General features: G+C 38.9%; 1 protein-coding gene, 5 non-coding genes and 2 pseudogenes across 6 annotated transcripts; 6 read left to right on the forward strand and 2 right to left on the reverse strand.

Moving 5' to 3' along the window:
* LOC130222380 (gastrula zinc finger protein XlCGF49.1-like) overlaps window positions 1-11,917 on the forward strand; it is a 78,647-nt pseudogene extending 66,730 nt beyond the window's left edge.
* On the forward strand, window positions 13-84 carry trnag-ucc (transfer RNA glycine (anticodon UCC)). The gene has a single exon. It is a non-coding gene; the product is annotated as a tRNA-Gly (tRNA).
* On the reverse strand, window positions 172-243 carry trnad-guc (transfer RNA aspartic acid (anticodon GUC)). Its single transcript has one exon. It is a non-coding gene; the product is annotated as a tRNA-Asp (tRNA).
* trnag-ucc (transfer RNA glycine (anticodon UCC)) lies at window positions 2,141-2,212 on the forward strand. Its single transcript has one exon. It is a non-coding gene; the product is annotated as a tRNA-Gly (tRNA).
* Window positions 3,211-3,282, forward strand: trnag-ucc (transfer RNA glycine (anticodon UCC)). The gene has a single exon. It is a non-coding gene; the product is annotated as a tRNA-Gly (tRNA).
* On the reverse strand, window positions 3,369-3,440 carry trnad-guc (transfer RNA aspartic acid (anticodon GUC)). The gene has a single exon. It is a non-coding gene; the product is annotated as a tRNA-Asp (tRNA).
* Window positions 11,244-16,206, forward strand: LOC130222387 (gastrula zinc finger protein XlCGF8.2DB-like). Its single transcript, XM_056454984.1, has 3 exons — window positions 11,244-11,324; window positions 13,091-13,238; window positions 15,057-16,206. The coding sequence occupies exon 3, from the start codon at window positions 15,224-15,226 to the stop codon at window positions 15,887-15,889; it is 666 nt and encodes a 221-aa protein (XP_056310959.1). The 5' UTR covers window positions 11,244-11,324; window positions 13,091-13,238; window positions 15,057-15,223; the 3' UTR covers window positions 15,890-16,206.
* LOC130222315 (oocyte zinc finger protein XlCOF6-like) overlaps window positions 16,047-17,171 on the forward strand; it is a 60,506-nt pseudogene continuing 59,381 nt past the window's right edge.

A 17,171-nucleotide genomic window follows, 5' to 3' on the forward strand; every position in this document is an offset into this window, starting at 1 on the left:
AGGCGTCCACAAGCGTTGGTGGTATAGTGGTGAGCATAGCTGCCTTCCAAGCAGTTGACCCGGGTTTGATTCCCGGCCAACGCATTTCCTTTTGGCTGCTGTATATATCACTTAGTCCATTGCCACCCTTGTGAAAAGGCAACAGCCAAAGAGTAAAAGACAAAGGAGGGCCTCCCCGTCGGGGAATCGAACCCCGGTCTTCCACGTGACAGGCGGAGATACTGTCCACTATACTAACGAGGATCTGCGCAGCAAGAAAACCCATTCTCCACCCACACAGATCAGCAATGTAATCCAGTCCTAACAGCATTGTCTGCATTGCTGGCACTAAAGACCTTGGCTGACAGCAAGAGGAGGGTAGAAAACTGGGCTTGGACAGTTTTTCTTCATTAATAATCCTTGCTTCTTCATCAGTCTTAGACTGGTCATCAGCAGTAACTTGAACAGTGCATCACACAGGAGAACGCTATTAGCATGTTTTGCAGCAAACAAAGCACGCCATTCATTCCTACACATTGCCCAGCTTTTACTCCACAAAATGTCAGCTTGCCCTTTCATGAGCTGCATCCAGTCAACCCTTGCAATGACATTCAAACCGGGGGAGCTCATTACAGTGAATACTGGGTGACAGAAGATGAGAACTCCACCACTGCAGAGTGAAATTATCGACCTCCCATTTTTTGGGTGAGGTTGTACCTTCAAACGCTTTATCCAACCTCAACGTCAGAAAGAGATGGGATCCATACTCTACATTTTATTTTCGCCCACACAAAGAACTCCTTGGTCGAAAGCTTTCATTTTCTACACTTCTGTGAGAGGATGTCTACAAGCGTTGGTAATATAGTGGTGAGCATAGCTGGCTTCTAAGTATATTCCCAGCAAATGTATTCCTTTTGGCTGCCGTAACATTACATGGCCAGGCGCCACTCTTGTGAAGATGTCCCATGACATGTGGGTAGATCAGTGCATTTTGAGATGGTTGGGATCCATATGCTGGACATGTTTTTCAGAGCCGAACCAAGACAAAGAGGGCCTTGGTTGAAAGCATTCTTTTTGAGCTCTTCTGACAAGAGGCGTCCACAAGCGTTGGTGAGCATAGCTGCCTTCCAAGCAGTTGACCCGGGTTTGATTCCCGGCCAACGCATTTCCTTTTGGCTGCTGTATATATCACTTAGTCCATTGCCACCCTTGTGAAAAGGCAACAGCCAAAGAGTAAAAGACAAAGGAGGGCCTCCCCGTCGGGGAATCGAACCCCGGTCTTCCGCGTGACGGGTGGAGATACTGTCCACTATACTAACGAGGATCTGCGCAGCAAGAAAACCCATTCTCCACCCACACAGATCAGCAATGTAATCCAGTCCTAACAGCATTGTCTGCATTGCTGGCACTAAAGACCTTGGCTGACAGCAAGAGGAGGGTAGAAAACTGGGCTTGGACAGTTTTTCTTCATTAATAATCCTTGCTTCTTCATCAGTCTTAGACTGGTCATCAGCAGTAACTTGAACAGTGCATCACACAGGAGAACGCTATTAGCATGTTTTGCAGCAAACAAAGCACGCCATTCATTCTTACACATTGCCCAGCTTTTACTCCACAAAATGTCAGCTTGCCCTTTCATGAGCTGCATCCAGTCAACCCTTGCAATGACATTCAAACCGGGGGAGCTCATTACAGTGAATACTGGGTGACAGAAGATGACAACTCCACCACTGAAGAGTGAAATTATCGACCTCCCTTTTTTTGGGTGTGGTTGTAACTTCGAACGCTTTATCCAACCTCAACGTCAGAAAGAGATGGGATCCATACTCAACATTTTTTTTTACCCACACAAAGATCTCCTTGGTCGAAAGCTTTCATTTTCTACACTTCTGTGAGAGGATGTCTACAAGCGTTGGTATTATAGTGGTGAGCATAGCTGGCTTCTACGTACATTCCCAGCAAATGTATTCCTTTTGGCTGCCGTAACATTACATGGCCAGGCGCCACTTTTGTGAAGATGTGCCATGACGTGGGTAGATCAGTGCATTTTGAGATGGTTGGGATCCATATGCTGGACATGTTTTTCAGTGCCGAACCAAAACAAAGAGTGCCTAGGTTGAAAGCATTCTTTTTGAGCTCATCTGGCAAGAGATGTCTGCAAGCGTTGGTGGTATAGTGGTGAGCATAGCTGCCTTCCAAGCAGTTGACCCGGGTTCAATTCCCAGCCAACGCATTTCCTTTTGGCTGCTGTTTATACCACTTAGTCTGTTGCCAACCTTGTAAAAGGCAACAGCCAAAAAGTAAAAGACAAAGGAGGGCCTCCGCATCGGGGAATCAAACCCCGGTCTTCCGCGTGACAGGCGGAGATACTGTCCACTATACTAACGAGGATCTGCGGAGTAAAAAAACCCGTTCTCCCCCACACAGATCAGCAATGTAATCCAGTCCTAACAGCATTGTCTGCAGTGCTGGCACTAAAGACCTTGGCTGACAGCAAGAGGAGGGTAGAAAACTGGGCTTGGACAGTTTTTCTTCATTAATAATCCTTGCTTCTTCAATAGTCTTCGACTGGTCATCAGCAGTAACTTGAACAGTGCATCACACAGGAGAACGTTATTAGCATGTTTTGCAGCAAACAAAGCACGCCATTCATTCTTACACATTGCCCAGCTTTTACCCCACAAAATGTCAGCTTGCCCTTTCATGAGCTGCATCCAGTCAACCCTTGCAATGACATTCAAACCGGGGGAGCTCATTACAGTGAATACTGGGTGACAGAAGATGACAACTCCACCACTGCAGAGTGGAATTATCGACTTTGCTTTTTTTGGGTGAGGTTGTACCTTCGAACGCTTTATCCAACCTCAACGTCAGAAAGAGATGGGATCCATACTCGACATTTTTTTTTTCGCCCACACAAAGAACTCCTTGTTCGAAAGCTTTCATTTTCTACACTTCTGTGAGAGGATGTTTACAAGCGTTGGTATTATAGTGGTGAGCATAGCTGGCTTCTACGTATATTCCCAGCAAATGTATTCCTTTTGGCTGCCGTAACATTACATGGCCAGGCGCCACTCTTGTGAAGATGTCCCATGACATGTGGGTAGATCAGTGCATTTTGAGATGGTTGGGATCCATATGCTGGACATGTTTTTCAGTGCCGAACCAAGACAAAGAGAGCCTTGGTTGAAAGCATTCTTTTTGAGCTCATCTGGCAAGAGATGTCTGCAAGCGTTGGTGGTATAGTGGTGAGCATAGCTGCCTTCCAAGCAGTTGACCCGGGTTCGATTCCCGGCCAACGCATTTCCTTTTGGCTGCTGTTTATATCACTTAGTCCGTTGACAAGCTTGTAAAAGGCAACAGCCAAAAAGTAAAAGACAAAGGAGAGCCTCCCCGTCGGGGAATCGAACCCCGGTCTTCCGCATGACAGGCGGAGATACTGTCCACTATACTAACAAGGATCTGCGGAGTAAAAAAACCTGTTCTCCCCTACACAGATCAGCAATGTAATCCAGTCCTAACAGCATTGTCTGCAGTGCTGGCACTAAAGACCTTGGCTGACAGCAAGAGGAGGATAGAAAACTGGGCTTGGACAGTTTTTCTTCATTAATAATCCTTGCTTCTTCAATAGTCTTCGACTGGTCATCAGCAGTAACTTGAACAGTGCATCACACAGGAGAACCTTATTAGCATGTTTTTCAGCAAACAAAGCACGCCATTCATTCTTACACATTGCCCAGCTTTTACTCCACAAAATGTCAGCTTGCCCTTTCATGAGCTGCATCCAGTCAACCCTTGCAATGACATTCAAACCGGGGGAGCTCATTACAGTGAATACTGGGTGACAGAAGATGACCACTCCACCACTGCAGAGTGAAATTATCGACCTCCCTTTTTTTGGGTGAGGTTGTACCTTCGAACGCTTTATCCAACCTCATGGTCAGAAAGAGATGGGATCCATACTCGACATTTTTTTTTTCGCCCACACAAAGAACTCCTCGTTCGAAAGCTTTTATTTTCTACACTTCTGTAAGAGGATGTCTACAAGCGTTGGTAATATAGTGGTGAGCATAGCTGGCTTCTATGTATATTCCCAGCAAATGTATTCCTTTTGGCTGCTGTAACATTACATGGCCAGGCGCCATTCTTGTGAAGTGGAAAAAAACCTAAGAAAAAAAGGCGCACCAAGGCAAAAAGTTAGTCTAGAGCCCTGTATTGGACAGATTAACTGATAGATTGTGTGTGCATTTTAATAACATTGACACCACTTTTACAATTGATTAAACTAGGGATGCTTATGATTACTCGGTTGATTTATTGTCGGTAACCCTTCAAACCCAATAGACCTCATCGATGACCAATTAAGCATGGGTAATTAAGTTATGCTTTGCGCTGTGAGACGCGTTCCCGAATTCACATATTGCATAATCAAGTGTGTGCAGTTTACATTACCTCATGGAGTCGTGCACTCTCTTGATTTTGCATAATGGGGACACATAAAACCCTGTTATGCACAGATCTTGTTTATGTCTGCTGGTGCTGCCATTAATCCGCAGGTCAAGTAATCAAAAAGTAGGCTACATGACGTTTAATTATGGGCAGGTTAATAAGACCAAACACTGGCTGTGCAAACTTTAACTACTTCCTCTAAAATATTAGTGTTTTAAGCTATATCATCTTTTTATAGACTGGCATAGGCCTAAATAGGCGTCACTGTCAGACATTTAGAGTTTATATAAAACGAACGCTTACCTCATTTCACTGTGATCATTATGAGGATCATATTGCATATTCAGTTAATTCTTAGGTAGCCTTGTAAATAATGTATTTTATTAATGGATTGTTTATAAGGACTAAGCTATTAAATACTGTAATTCTCCGAATGGAAAATGCTTGGGTTGTTTGATAATATCTATCATATCATGCAAAACTTTATCTATCATGTTTATGATCTGCCCCTTATCCTTCAATATTACTGATTAATTTATCAGATGATCTGTCATAAGAGAAATGTTAACAAAAGGATTTTCTTTATGGAGACGCATCTAAAAACAATCGACAATCAATAATTTATTTAGTATAAATACAAGTTTTAGTAACAATAACTTATACCGAAACATACCTTTGTACATGAAAGAGCAGGTTCTCGGTAACCTTTAAGACAAGCTCGTCGCATCAGACATGACTCTCACTTATGACGTCTGCTTCGCGGGCATTTGAAGTTGTATGCGTCACCGTCACATTTGTACACAGGCTTTAAAATTAATGCTTTTTGTCTCCCAAACTGATATAATAAAGAGAACGATAAAATAACGTTATTAACCGGTTAACTGTAAATGTTTCTGTTCAGAACGATTAAAGTTGATCTTTTTTTTTCATTTTTCGTTTCTGTTCCTGAAAAATGTCTTAAAAAAATATTTTCGTTCCTTGAACCGGTTCGGAGCCCTGCTTAAAATATTGTAATTATTATACTTGTGTAATATAGACCTATACATTATTGGCAGCAATGTATTATCTAATTTCAATTCAGCATTTATATCTTATTTTATTTCAAATGTTTAATAAATGTTTATAATAATTTACTAATTAAATTTACTCTAATATTGCAGAAAACACATTATGTTTACCAATCACACTAACAATAACACTAGCCTGCTTCTTTTTAAAGGATAATAATGGAATAAAAAGTGTACTTAAACGAAGAGGCACCAGTTCCAGCTGCCACAAAAAGGCAATGGACACAGAATAAAATAGGTTGATCAGGTCAAAAAGACAGAGAAGCAGGGATAACAGCAACAAACATTTTAAAAGAAAGAGCGATAGACTCATAAAATGCACAGACATACGTTCAACATGTGTCTACCTCACGGACAGGTCTTGCAGTTGTTGTTTTTTTGCATCCAACCAAACAGATGGGAGTTGAATTAAAATAGAGAGATGGATTGACATTTTAATAAATAAAATAAAAAGTATAGGAATAAAATGTAAAATGCAAATGTATAATTTGAATGGTTTAGAGTAATGGTTGATTTTTATAATTGCCTATAATCTATTTGTGTACTTTTATCAATTTATCTATTTATTTTTTTGATTGTTTGTTGAATTGTTTATCTGTTAGAACACATATTTTGTTGCTACCAAAAGCAAGTGACAGAATTTCTTTCTTTCATTCCAATAACAACAAATTACTCCTGCAAGTCCTGCAGGAATTATAAAATCCTGCAGGATTTGTCACTTGCTTGGATCCATTGTAAAACCTGTCTGAAATCCCTGCACATATCGTCAATGTGTCCTCCAGGGTTTTATCATTCCTGCAGGACAGCAGTTATCCTGCAGGAAAAAAATAGATCATTCAGGATTCCCGTAAAAAGGACTGCATGATTCTAAAATCTGTAGGAATTGCCTGCACATATTGTCATTTTGTCCTGCAGGATTTCATAATTCCTACAGGATACCAGCAGATTCCTGCAGAAAAAAAAAATAAAATTCTGCAGGATTCCTGCAGGCTATTTTTGGAAGGGCAGGACAATCAACAGCTGATCATTTACTGAAAGAAGATCTAAAACTTATGAGATCTTAAACGTATGATTAAATAGCGATTTATCTGAAAAATGAAGGAAGACCACTAATCACACGAGGCATGGATAATCACTGGCAAAAACATCTGAAACTCTTATAAATATTGAATATTTAATCAATGTTAAATCAATGACCAGTAAAAACAGGACAGAAGTCAGATTAATAATATTATAGCTTAAGGACACATAAGACTCAATAATACATTCATTAGGAGTAAAGTGAATACAGATAAATGTTAAATGTTACATACACAAAGAAATATACAGCACGAACTAATAAACTGAAACTGAAAAAAAAAAAAAATGGAAAGAATAAACTTAATGAATGTATCCTCAAATTATTCAGGAACTAAAATACCTTGGGTATTTTAGGAGTCGATCATGCTCAGGCGGAGGCAGTGAAAGCAGTGCTTTTATTTTCAGGGAAATCCACTTGAGCTCCATGAAGGACTGATGTTACTCTCTCCAGTACAGCAGGTGGCAGTGTGCAGCTTTACTCTTCTCTGACTCAACACACAGCCAGAAGAAGAGGTGTGTGGCGTTTTCACTTTCTTCTCTACATCCAGTGTTTATACTGCTTTTGGTAAAGTTGTTTCAATCCCCCAAGAACTTTGCCCCTGAGACACTTTAGATGAAATCAGAGAGCTCCCCCGTCTGTCATAGACAGCAACAGTTCAGAGATGCTCAAAGTCCAGAAAAGGAACCAAAAACATTGTCGAAACAGTCCATGTGACTTTAGTGGTTCAATTGTAATCGAGTTCCAAGAACATTTTGAGAGCAAGAAAGTGTTGAAAAAAGCAGCCAAATTAGGAACTGTTGATCTATATAGTGGCTGTATTTGCTCCTGTATTCACTTCATTTCCATTTAGCAGAAGAAACTCAAACAGGTTTGGAACAAGTAGAGGATGAGGAAATGACAGAATTGTAATTTTTATGTGAACTACCCCTTTAGTAAAGGTAAAATAAATATTATTACTGAAGATATTGCTAAAGAATGGCAGGAAATGTGGAACACAGATAATAAGAGACGACAATTCATATGGAAAAAAAAATCCCTATATAAGCCTATGAAGTTGTAGAAATAGAAAAGAAGAGGTCATAATTATGAAGATGAGATTTGGACTCAGATATTAATAGGAAGTAATGTGTTGTAGACATGCAAGTCATGAACTGGACTAAAAAAGTTTCTCAAGATTGTCTTAAAATATTTAGATTAAAGGTTTGAGAGAGAGAGAGAGAGAGAGAGCGCAGATATAGTGTAAAGTGAAAAACATGTGAGAAATGTATCAATAAGTCATGACTGCAACAGTAAGTGGCAAAAAAGCTAAACAAAAAAGACTTTTATTTTGGCGTGGTGTGTGACGTCATCAGGCGGCGCCGCTTCAGCGCTGTGATTCAACTGGAGAAAGGTTTGTTTTAAAACATTTACAGATATAAACTGATTTAAATTTAAAGTTCTGAAGTTTTAGGTTTTTTATACGATGCTAAATTATGTTTCTGTTGTTGGAGATAATATTTTAACCCTTTATACAATGTAGTACTATTTTATTCCCAGTAACTGAGGGCTATTGTTTGAATAAAGTAACAAATAAGTGTGTAATAAGTGTTTTAAAGAAACGTTTTACCTGATTTCTTTTTGTTATTTACTCTCGTATAAAGAAACTGTTGACGCAAGTGTTGAAGAGAAGTTATTTTGTTTCTGTTAATTGTTTTATTTATTTCAAACAGGATAAAGTGTCCAAACACAGAGAAAAACTCCTGCTGAAGCGACTGATCTCCACACTGTTATAAAGATGGCGTTTATTAAAGAGGAGAGTGAAGATGTGAAGATTGAAGAAACATTCAGTCAAACAGGAAGATCTGCAGGAACAAACAGGTTGGTTTTCATTCTCAAAGACCAACTCAGTCATTTGATCCTCGTTCAGATATATTTTAATAATAAGAATACTAAATTAAACCCATCTTGCAGTCCTGAGTGTGCTGCCTAGTTCTCCTAAATGCACATAAGCACTCATTGAAAGACAGGAATGAGTTTCTTTCGTCACTTGTTCTCACGTCTTTTGTCATTCTTCAGGTGGTGCCTGATTAGTGCATACCTTGGAGTAAAATCCTGCAGGCACCCCTGTGTATGTTATCGATCATTTGTGTGCATATTATTACTCACCCTGTATTTGTGTCCAGGGTAGCCTTTGTGTAGCCTAGTGAGTGAGTGTCTGGTTATTTTTTCCCACGGCACCTCCTCAGTGCTCACTCGATGGGGTGTTTACTTTGACTTTTGCTTTTTCCAGGATTCACTCCTTAAACACTTGTTTTTCTGCATTTGAGTTCACTTTTTTTTTTTTTTTTTTTTTTTTTTTTACTGGTGACAAGTATTTTCTTTCTCATTTGTGTTTAAAGGTTTTTAGATTTTGGCATAATGTCTAGCTTTTGAGGCTCTTTTGGTCTACTTCACTTTGTCAGGCAGGTCCTCTTTAGGTGATTTCTTGATTGCGAACGTGTGGTAGTAATCAGGTCTGGGTGTGGCTAGAGAACTTGAAGTCGGTGTGAAAAAAGTTGTTTTAATGGGGAAAAAATATTTTCACACAGAGCTATGTAGTTCAGTATTTTGTCTTCCTTTTAAAAACCTTAATTTAAAAACTGCACAATGTGTTTAATTGTGTTATCTTTGACTAATATTTACATTTGTTTGATGAGCTGAAACTGTTAAGTGTTAGATTTCTGCATTGCATTTGTTACATGCAGATTACTAAACCACAGAACATTTGTCATTTAAAGGTGCAGATTTAAAGCTTTATGCAGATATGTCTCATGTCTGTGAGGGAAATATTTGCAGAGATTCAGCTGTTTTTTCTGACAGGTTTACCAGTCAGGCACAGAATGAGAAAGCATGCCCTATCTGCTTTACAAGTTTTACAAAAACATGTTGTTTTGTTGTCATTACGAATATATACAAATAAAAAAAACTGGCCATTTACAGCTTTCAAATTTATGTCACATCAATATAACCAAACATTATCTGGGATCAATCATATAAGAATCCACTTAAATGTGTATGTGTGTAATAATAATAATAGTAATAATAATTCCTTACATTCATATATCGCTTTTCTGGGCACTCAAAGCGCTTTACACAATGGGGGGAATCTGCTCATCCGCCACCAGTGTGCAGCATCCACCTAGATGATGCGATGGCAGCTATTTTGCGCCAGACCGCACACCACAAACCAGCTGATTGGTGGAGAGGAGACAGAGTGATGAAGCCAATTATGATGTGGGGAGGCCAGTGGGCAGATTTGGCCAGAATGCCGGGTTAAACCCCTACTGTTTTTCGAAGGAAATCCTGGGATTTTTAACAACCACAGAGATTCAGGACCTTGGTTTAACGTCTCATCCAAAAGACAGCACTCACTAACATCACTTGCGGCAGCAACCTAGCTTTCCCATGTGGTCTCCCATCCAGGTACCTGCTTAGCTTCAGTGGGTGACCATGTGAGAGTTGCAGAGAGCTAGCTGCCGGCGAATAGACCCCAGGAGGTTGCTATGACAAGATCAATCTAAATATGATCTGCTATGTTTTACATTTAATGTGCATCAAAATTAAGGTTTGTGTAGCCAATGTTTTTAGTGCCTTTTACTTTTCACTGAGAGTTTTAATGATTTACAAAAAAACTGACCTTTTTTTTATTTATTTCAGACCTAAATAAAGACTATGAGGAGAGTAAAGAAGAGAAACAGCATGTCAAAATTGAGGACAAAGCTCATTTAGAGACTGATGGTATTTTAAAAGTGAGAGACAAGAGATGTTTTACCTGCACTCAGTGTGGAAAGAGTTTGGCAAGCAATAGCAAACTTAAGATTCACATGATGATCCACACTGGAGAGAAACCATTCACATGCACTCAGTGTGGGAAGAGTTTCAGCCAATCATCATACTTTATAATAAACACATGAGGATCCACAGTGGAGAGAAACCTTTCACATGCCCTCAGTGTGGGAAGACTTTCAGCCAATCATCACATCTTAATCTACACGTGAGGATCCACACTGGAGAGAAACCTTACACATGCACTCAGTGTGGGAAGAGTTTTAGCCAATCTTCATACCTTAATCAACACATGAGGATCCACACTGGAGAGAGGCCATTCACATGCACTCAATGTGGGAAGAGTTTCAGCCATCCATCATCCCTTAATCAACACATGAGGATCCACACTGGAGAGAGGCCATTCACATGCACTCAATGTGGGAAGAGTTTCAGCCATCCATCATCCCTTAATCAACACATGAGGATCCACACTGGAGAGAGGCCATTCACATGCACTCAATGTGGGAAGAGTTTCAGCCATCCATCATCCCTTAATCAACACATGAGGATTCACACCGGAGTAAAACCATTCACATGCACTCAGTGTGGGAAGAGTTTCAGCCAATCACCTCACCTTAATAAACACATGAAGATCCACACTGGTGTGAGAGAGAGTATATGCGCTTGGAGTGTGAGAAGACTTTTATTACAGCTGCAGAATTTAAACAGCACCAGAGGATTCACACTGGAGAAAAACCATATAAGAGTTCACACTCCAGTAAGAGATTTACTCACTCAGGAACCCTCAAAACACATGAGAGGATTCACACTGGAGAAACCGTAGACATGATCAGTGTGTACATAGTTTCACTCATTCGGGCAGCTTAAGAAACACATGGGATGGTTTCCGGTATGGCGTCGACATGTGTAGCAGCATAGAAAGAGCATTCCCATACACACTGGTATTAATCCTTCTTTTTACATCATATATGATAACCTAAACCATATTTAAATAACATTGAGGGGGACAAAAACAAAAAGGCTAGGACAAAACAACCAATGAAACCTGAAAAAAAAGAGAAATCAACAGATGAAAAGTCCCAGATGGACGGGATAGCTGATAGCCTGTCAGCTAGCATTGCAGCAATATTGGAATGGAAATAAATTGTGAAATATATTGAGTCACCTCCACCCAAAATTTTTGTACCTCCTTACACTCCCTCACACAATGAAAAAATGTACCTTGTATCTTCTTGCATTTAAAACAAAGCTCAGGGATATTAGGGTTGAATTTATTTAATCTTACAGGAGTAATATAGGTTCTCATTACCCAATTATATTGTAGCAATCTCAAACGGGAGTTTAATGTATTTGTGCATTCAAACAAATTATATTCCAGTCCTCTACTGGGATATCTATTTTTGTATCATAGATGCATGCTAGTCTTTTATTTTTAGAGTTTTCTTTATTATTTTCTCTTAATATGTTATATAATGTTGTAATTCGTCCTTTGATGAAACAATCTTGTTCTGTTAGTTTCCAATAATGACCTTGGGGGGGCAGTGTTGAATTTTTTAAATGCGTAAAAATAAAACTTCGTAGTTGTAAATATTTTTAAAAAGTGTTGTTGAGGAATATTAAATTTTTCTACAAGGTTTTTAAATGACATTAATATGTTGTCTTCGTATAAATCTTTTAATCTTATTATGCCCTTATTCATCCATAGTTTAAACCTCATATTGTTTTTGTTATTGCCCCAAATAGGGTAAAAGCAAGAAAGCACCGGGAGATCTTTAAGATATCTATGGGCTTCGTACCAAATCACAATAGTGTTTTTTACAAATGGATTATCTGTCTTTTGTTTTAGTTCTTTAAGGGTTGCTGAATATAAAAAGCTGTCAAGAGTCGGGCCTTTTGCTGCCAACTTTTCAACATACAACCAAGGTTTAGCAGTTTCACAAGAGAACCAGGACAATGCAGCCCAATAGTACCAGACAAAATTTGGTTATTGGAACCCTCCCCTTTCATAAGGCAGATACAGTAAAGAAAGTCTCAGTCTTGGCTTCCTGTTATTCCAAATAAAATTGGAAAGTAGTTTTCTTATTCTTAAAATTAATGTAGGGGGGGTGGAGTGGTAATGATTGGAAAATGTATAAAAATTTGGGTAATATACTCCTCTTAATCACGTTTATTCTTCCCATTAGAGAAAGAGGCAGTGTCATCCATCTAATCGTTTCTTCAATTAATTTAGCCATAAGGGGTTCATAATTTGCTGAACTAAGGTGGTTTAATTCAGGGGTTATTTTGATTCCTAGATAATCAAAACCATTTAAAGCATTTATATATGGGCGAGTCATTTTAGGATTTAATCGCTCTTGTTCATTGAGAAACATAATTGAAGATTTGTTTTTGTTTACTTTAAGTCCAGAGAAAACGCCAAACAGATCAATAAGCTTTAATAGGGGTGGGATTGAGTTTTGAAAGAAATAATATCGCGTCAACAGCATATAAGGCAATCCGATGTTCTAAATACGGAAAAAGCAGAGGTGAAATTGGTGAGCCCTGTCTAGTGTCACAACAAAGATTAAATGAAGACGATATTAGGTTGTTAGTGAGTACTTTTGCAGAAGAGTCAACTAAAATAATTTCCATCCATCTCCGCAAGTATTCACCAAATCCAAATCTTACTAACACCTCCTTTAAGTATTGTTTTATTTATTTCAAACAGGATAAAGTGTCCAAACACAGAGAAAAACTCCTGCTGAAGCGACTGATCTCCACACTGTTATAAAGATGGCGTTTATTAAAGAGGAGAGTGAAGATGTGAAGATTGAAGAAACATTCAGTCAAACAGGAAGATCTGCAGGAACAAACAGGTTGGTTTTCATTCTCAAGACCAACTCAGTCATTAGATCCTCGTTCAGATATATTTTAATAATAAGAATACTAAATTAAACCCATCTTGCAGTCCTGAGTGTGCTGCCTAGTTCTCCTAAATGCACATAAGCACTCATTGAAAGACAGGAATGAGTTTCTTTCGTCACTTGTTCTCACGTCTTTTGTCATTCTTCAGGTGGTGCCTGATTAGTGCATACCTTGGAGTAAAATCCTGCAGGCACCCCTGTGTATGTTATCGATCATTTGTGTGCATATTATTACTCACCCTGTATTTGTGTCCAGGGTAGCCTTTGTGTAGCCTAGTGAGTGAGTGTCTGGTTATTTTTTCCCACGGCACCTCCTCAGTGCTCACTCGATGGGGTGTTTACTTTGACTTTTGCTTTTTCCAGGATTCACTCCTTAAACACTTGTTTTTCTGCATTTGAGTTCACTTTTTTTTTTTTTTTTTTTTTTTTTTTTTTACTGGTGACAAGTATTTTCTTTCTCATTTGTGTTTAAAGGTTTTTAGATTTTGGCATAATGTCTAGCTTTTGAGGCTCTTTTGGTCTACTTCACTTTGTCAGGCAGGTCCTCTTTAGGTGATTTCTTGATTGCGAACGTGTGGTAGTAATCAGGTTTGGGTGTGGCTAGAGAACTTGAAGTCGGTGTGAAAAAAGTTGTTTTAATGGGGAAAAAATATTTTCACACAGAGCTATGTAGTTCAGTATTTTGTCTTCCTTTTAAAAACCTTAATTTAAAAACTGCACAATGTGTTTAATTGTGTTATCTTTGACTAATATTTACATTTGTTTGATGAGCTGAAACTGTTAAGTGTTAGATTTCTGCATTGCATTTGTTACATGCAGATTACTAAACCACAGAACATTTGTCATTTAAAGGTGCAGATTTAAAGCTTTATGCAGATATGTCTCATGTCTGTGAGGGAAATATTTGCAGAGATTCAGCTGTTTTTTCTGACAGGTTTACCAGTCAGGCACAGAATGAGAAAGCATGCCCTATCTGCTTTACAAGTTTTACAAAAACATGTTGTTTTGTTGTCATTACGAATATATACAAATAAAAAAACTGGCCATTTACAGCTTTCAAATTTATGTCACATCAATATAACCAAACATTATCTGGGATCAATCATATAAGAATCCACTTAAATGTGTATGTGTGTAATAATAATAATAGTAATAATAATTCCTTACATTCATATATCGCTTTTCTGGGCACTCAAAGCGCTTTACACAATGGGGGGAATCTGCTCATCCGCCACCAGTGTGCAGCATCCACCTAGATGATGCGATGGCAGCTATTTTGCGCCAGACCGCACACCACAAACCAGCTGATTGGTGGAGAGGAGACAGAGTGATGAAGCCAATTATGATGTGGGGAGGCCAGTGGGCAGATTTGGCCAGAATGCCGGGTTAAACCCCTACTGTTTTTCGAAGGAAATCCTGGGATTTTTAACAACCACAGAGATTCAGGACCTTGGTTTAACGTCTCATCCAAAAGACAGCACTCACTAACATCACTTGCGGCAGCAACCTAGCTTTCCCATGTGGTCTCCCATCCAGGTACCTGCTTAGCTTCAGTGGGTGACCATGTGAGAGTTGCAGAGAGCTAGCTGCCGGCGAATAGACCCCAGGAGGTTGCTATGACAAGATCAATCTAAATATGATCTGCTATGTTTTACATTTAATGTGCATCAAAATTAAGGTTTGTGTAGCCAATGTTTTTAGTGCCTTTTACTTTTCACTGAGAGTTTTAATGATTTACAAAAAAACTGACCTTTTTTTTATTTATTTCAGACCTAAATAAAGACTATGAGGAGAGTAAAGAAGAGAAACAGCATGTCAAAATTGAGGACAAAGCTCATTTAGAGACTGATGGTATTTTAAAAGTGAGAGACAAGAGATGTTTTACCTGCACTCAGTGTGGAAAGAGTTTGGCAAGCAATAGCAAACTTAAGATTCACATGATGATCCACACTGGAGAGAAACCATTCACATGCACTCAGTGTGGGAAGAGTTTCAGCCAATCATCATACCTTAATAAACACATGAGGATCCACAGTGGAGAGAAACCTTTCACATGCCCTCAGTGTGGGAAGACTTTCAGCCAATCATCACATCTTAATCTACACGTGAGGATCCACACTGGAGAGAAACCTTACACATGCACTCAGTGTGGGAAGAGTTTTAGCCAATCTTCATACCTTAATCAACACATGAGGATCCACACTGGAGAGAGGCCATTCACATGCACTCAATGTGGGAAGAGTTTCAGCCATCCATCATCCCTTAATCAACACATGAGGATCCACACTGGAGAGAGGCCATTCACATGCACTCAATGTGGGAAGAGTTTCAGCCATCCATCATCCCTTAATCAACACATGAGGATCCACACTGGAGAGAGGCCATTCACATGCACTCAATGTGGGAAGAGTTTCAGCCATCCATCATCCCTTAATCAACACATGAGGATTCACACCGGAGTAAAACCATTCACATGCACTCAGTGTGGGAAGAGTTTCAGCCAATCACCTCACCTTAATAAACACATGAAGATCCACACTGGTGTGAGAGAGAGTATATGCGCTTGGAGTGTGAGAAGACTTTTATTACAGCTGCAGAATTGAAACGGCACCAGAGGATTCACACTGGAGAAAAACCATATAAGAGTTCACACTCCAGTAAGAGATTTACTCACTCAGGAACCCTCAAAACACATGAGAGGATTCACACTGGAGAAACCGTAGACATGATCAGTGTGTACATAGTTTCACTCATTCGGGCAGCTTAAGAAACACATGGGATGGTTTCCGGTATGGCGTCGACATGTGTAGCAGCATAGAAAGAGCATTCCCATACACACTGGTATTAATCCTTCTTTTTACATCATATATGATAACCTAAACCATATTTAAATAACATTGAGGGGGACAAAAACAAAAAGGCTAGGACAAAACAACCAATGAAACCTGAAAAAAAGAGAAATCAACAGATGAAAAGTCCCAGATGGACGGGATAGCTGATAGCCTGTCAGCTAGCATTGCAGCAATATTGGAATGGAAATAAATTGTGAAATATATTGAGTCACCTCCACCCAAAATTTTTGTACCTCCTTACACTCCCTCACACAATGAAAAAATGTACCTTGTATCTTCTTGCATTTAAAACAAAGCTCAGGGATATTAGGGTTGAATTTATTTAATCTTACAGGAGTAATATAGGTTCTCATTACCCAATTATATTGTAGCAATCTCAAACGGGAGTTTAATGTATTTGTGCATTCAAACAAATTATATTCCAGTCCTCTACTGGGATATCTATTTTTGTATCATAGATGCATGCTAGTCTTTTATTTTTAGAGTTTTCTTTATTATTTTCTCTTAATATGTTATATAATGTTGTAATTCGTCCTTTGATGAAACAATCTTGTTCTGTTAGTTTCCAATAATGACCTTGGGGGGGCAGTGTTGAATTTTTTAAATGCGTAAAAATAAAACTTCGTAGTTGTAAATATTTTTAAAAAGTGTTGTTGAGGAATATTAAATTTTTCTACAAGGTTTTTAAATGACATTAATATGTTGTCTTCGTATAAATCTTTTAATCTTATTATGCCCTTATTCATCCATAGTTTAAACCTCATATTGTTTTTGTTATTGCCCCAAATAGGGTAAAAGCAAGAAAGCACCGGGAGATCTTTAAGATATCTATGGGCTTCGTACCAAATCACAATAGTGTTTTTTACAAATGGATTATCTGTCTTTTGTTTTAGTTCTTTAAGGGTTGCTGAATATAAAAAGCTGTCAAGAGTCGGGCCTTTTGCTGCCAACTTTTCAACATACAACCAAGGTTTAGCAGTTTCACAAGAGAACCAGGACAATGCAGCCCAATAGTACCAGACAAAATTTGGTT

This window comes from Danio aesculapii, chromosome 4 (assembly GCF_903798145.1).
Source record: "Danio aesculapii chromosome 4, fDanAes4.1, whole genome shotgun sequence".
In the NCBI taxonomy this organism is placed as follows: Eukaryota; Metazoa; Chordata; class Actinopteri; order Cypriniformes; family Danionidae; genus Danio; species Danio aesculapii.

Excerpts from the sequence above, each read along its gene's own strand:
- LOC130222387 (XM_056454984.1), top strand. The coding sequence starts at position 15,224 with ATGATGATCCACACTGGAGAGAAACCATTCACATGCACTCAGTGTGGG.